The 3,811-nt window shown below is 39.9% G+C and overlaps 1 protein-coding gene across 1 annotated transcript; it reads left to right on the top strand.

The window, feature by feature from the left end:
- Nucleotides 1–1,243: 1,243 nt before the first annotated feature.
- On the top strand, nucleotides 1,244–2,819 carry LOC311493820 (complement decay-accelerating factor-like; the record flags this gene model as incomplete). The annotated part of the gene is made up of 5 exons (XM_084552604.1): nucleotides 1,244–1,301; nucleotides 1,512–1,631; nucleotides 1,972–2,071; nucleotides 2,243–2,316; nucleotides 2,764–2,819. The coding sequence occupies 5 exons, from the start codon at nucleotides 1,244–1,246 to the stop codon at nucleotides 2,817–2,819; spliced, it is 408 nt and encodes a 135-aa protein (XP_084408730.1).
- Nucleotides 2,820–3,811: the final 992 nt, after the last annotated feature.

Genomic DNA, 3,811 nt, shown 5'->3' with positions numbered 1-3,811 from the left:
TGATATTGCGATTGTAACAAGCTTGATTGTCATTCAGTGTTTGGAGAATATCTCTCCTGACTCTTCTTTCAGCCATTTTCTCCTCTGCTTAAGAAATTCCTAAGGCTCCTAAAAGTCCTCCTCCCTGCTCTTAACAGATCTCACCTTAGGAGCACTCTTAAGAGCTAAGATTCTTTAGGAATACCTTTTATCTTTATTGGGAGCTTCTCCTAACTTTGAGAGGAAATTCTTTGAAAACGTCATGATTCTAAGAATTTTCTTAGAATTTGGCCACTAGAAGCAACTCTTAGCGCTAAGAATCTTTAGGAATACGGGCCCAGATCTTCTGACCCTGTGACTACTTAAAGTGTTTGAATCTAGTTTAGGACACAACTGCATTTTAGCTCCTGGAAACTTCCAATTCTAAACTACATCTAAACCTGTCAGATGCTAAGTACTTTTTAATGCTACACTGTTATCCTTGCATATACAGCCTATACACTGATCAGGCATAGCATTATGACCACTTTCCTAATATTGTGTAGGTCTCCCTTGTACCTCCAAAAGACGTCTGACTCATCAGAGAATGGACATGGGCCTTCTGAGGGTTTCCTGTGGTGTCTGGCAACTGAAAGTTGTCAGTGGGGGCCTTTGGGTCCTATGGGTTGAGGGGAGGGGTCTCTGTGGATCATCCCACAGATACTTGATCAGTTTAGGATCTTGTGAAGTTGAAGGCCAGGTCAACACCTTGTGCTGTTCTTCATGCACTTTTAAGTTGTTCATAAACTGTTTTTGTGTGTGCGCCTGTGTCAGGCTGCATCCTACTGGGGATGGCTGATGCCATCAAGAAGTGTCATTGCTATGGGGTGAGGGTGCCTGGTCTGGTCTGGTCTAGGTGGGTGCTACATGTCAAAGTAACATCCACATGAATGCCAGATCCACATGTTTCCCAGCAGAACATTTTATTGTCACAAGATGGACATTGTTATTTACTTCTTCTGTCAGCATGTTTTAATGATGTGGCTGATCAGTGTATTTTCCCATATAGACCTCTGCTTACATTTGAGATTAAATATTCAATGTAACTGCATTAATCTAAATGAGTGTGTTCTGCAGAGACAACCCTGGTCTAATGGATATCATATCAACCCTGTGATCTGAGTTAATATTCATTGTATTTGTCTCTGGTTGCCTTGCTTTTGTTTGCTTTTGTATTACTAGAAAGGGCTCACTGGCGTATAGGTCCCACTGACAAGTTTCAGTCATGGGTATCATTGTCTTCCTTCTGCTGAGCAGTACTGGCCTCGCCATTACAGTCCAAGGTGAGTGCAGGATGGATATGCTTGTGACATACAGTATGTGTCATTATAAGCAGTTTTTTTTGTCAGAGTTAGAACTCCTATAGATGGATGGATGGATGGATGGATGGATGGGTGTTTTGTCTTTGGTTAGTCTGCCCTCTCTCAACCATGCACCCTCTACTCAGTCACTACTACTCATCTTTCTCTCTTTTTTTTTTATTTTTCATTAAGGTCAAGACTGTTCCAGACCTGTTGGAGGACCAAACATGGGTTTGAAGGGCAATGACATTCTTTTACAAACCTTCCCTGATGGGACCCGAGTTTCCTTTGCTTGTGATGTTGGCTATACACGTGCAGGAGGGTCCCCAGACATTACTTGTACTGCTGGCAGTTGGAGTCCTGTGAAGCTCATCTGCGAGAGTGAATATTATCTCTTGATTGTACATTCAAATTCATAATAGTAGCAGTTGTATTCTCAAATTTAGACCCTTTTAGTTAATAATGTATATAAAATGAGATAATCCTTCAATTTATCTCACAGTGGGGAATATATAAACTTGAAGATGTTAATATAGATAGATGACTAATTATCAGGTGACTAGTGTCTTGACTAATTTGCACATAATATTAGTTAATTAGTTAATTTGTGTATAAAGTACTTAGTCTTCAGTGTTGTTTTATTTTATTTCAGGGAAGAGCTGTGGCACTGCTGGAGAAGTGCCAAATGGAGTTGTTGACTATCCTGAAGGGAATCAGTTTGGTGATAAAGCTGTGATCACTTGTAACGAGGGGTTAGTAATAAAGTCATTGTGTGTGAAATCAGTGATTGTTAATGGTTATCAATTTACACATTTTCTTTAAGCATCATCACCTAAAAATGAAAATTATTTCCAATGTAAGTGGGTGATCTATTGTTGTCATGTGATATTCATGTTAATTTATGTTTTTACCTCCCCACTTAGTCTCACATTGGTTGGCAGAAAAGAAATCACTTGTGGAGATCAAGGGTGGGACGGCAGGTTGCCTACATGTGAAGGTCGGTTCACTCACCTCCCATATCTGATTTTGAACTTGGTGTCTGTTTTCCTTCTAATAAATTACATTTTTATTTTGCAGAGATGGCTTGTGATCCACCACCTGTGGTTACAAATGCTACGTTCAGTCCAAACAAAAAAATCTCTGGCTATTGTGAAGTTGTAGATTACAGTTGTAAAAGGGGTTATACACTCAATGAGACAAAACGATCATTTTGTTCAGATGGTGGAAGATTCACACCTGATCCTCCTACATGTGTTAATAAATGTTTGAAGTTATTTTGTACTATGTTTCACAGACTTTTCCAGGTTTGGACAACTGTGTTAATTATGATTTTCCAATTCCTTTGATTGCAGAGGTTCAGTGTTACGAACCCAATATTGCTAATGCTAACTGGGTGCATGGTTCCCGACCTCCATATGGGTACTTGTCTACTGTGACGTTCCAGTGCAGAGCTGGATACGAGATGAACGGAGAGTCTACCCTGACATGTGGAACAAATAGTCAGTGGTCACCAAAAATTCCAACATGTGTTAGTAAGTGTTTCAAGTTATTTTGTACTATGTTTCACAGAATTTTCCAAGGTTTGGGCAACTGTGTTAATTATTATTTTCTAATTAATTTGCTGCAGAGGTTCAATGTGATGAACCCAATATTGCTAATGCTGAATGGGTGCATGGTTCCCGACCGCCATATGGGTACTTGTCTACTTTGACATTCCAGTGAAGAGCTGGATACAAGATGAACCGACAGTCTATCCATTAACGGCTTCTAATAAATTACATTTTTATTTTGCAGAGGTGACTTGTGATCCACCACCTGTGGTTACAGATGCTACATTCAGTCCAGACAAAGAAATCTATGACTATCGTGAAGTTGTAGATTACAGTTGTAAAAGTGGTTATACGCTCAATGGGACAAAACGATCATTTTGTTCATATGGTGGAATTTTTGCACCTGATCCTCCTACATGTGTTAGTAAGTGTTTGAAGTTATTTTGACTGTGTTTCACAGAATTTTCCAAGGTTCGGTTCGGACAACTGTGTTAATTACTATTTTCCAATTCCTTTGCCTGCAGAGGTTCAATGTGATGAACCCAATATTGCTAATGCTAACTGGGTGCGTGGTTCCCGACCTCCATATGGGTACTTGTCTGCTGTGACGTACCAGTGCAAAACTGGATACAAGATGAACGGAGAGTCTACCCTGACATGTGGAATAAATAGTCAGTGGTTGCCAAAACTTCCAACATGTGTTAGTAAGTGTTTGAAGTTATTTTGTACTATGTTTCACAGGATTTTCCAAGGTTTGGACAACTGTGTTAATTATGATTTTTTTTTCCCAATTCATTTGCCTGCAGAGGTTCAATGTTACGAACCCGATATTGCTAATGCTGAACGGGTGGGTGGTTCCCGACCTCCATATTGGTACTCGTCTACTTTGACGTACCAGTGCAAAACTGGATACAAGATGAACGGAGGGTCTACCCTGACATG

This window comes from Chelon labrosus, assembly GCF_963514085.1.
Source record: "Chelon labrosus genome assembly, chromosome: 10".
In the NCBI taxonomy this organism is placed as follows: Eukaryota; Metazoa; Chordata; class Actinopteri; order Mugiliformes; family Mugilidae; genus Chelon; species Chelon labrosus.
The sequence above is the reverse complement of the archived record's forward strand: the minus strand, read 5'-3'. Positions and strand labels throughout refer to the sequence as shown.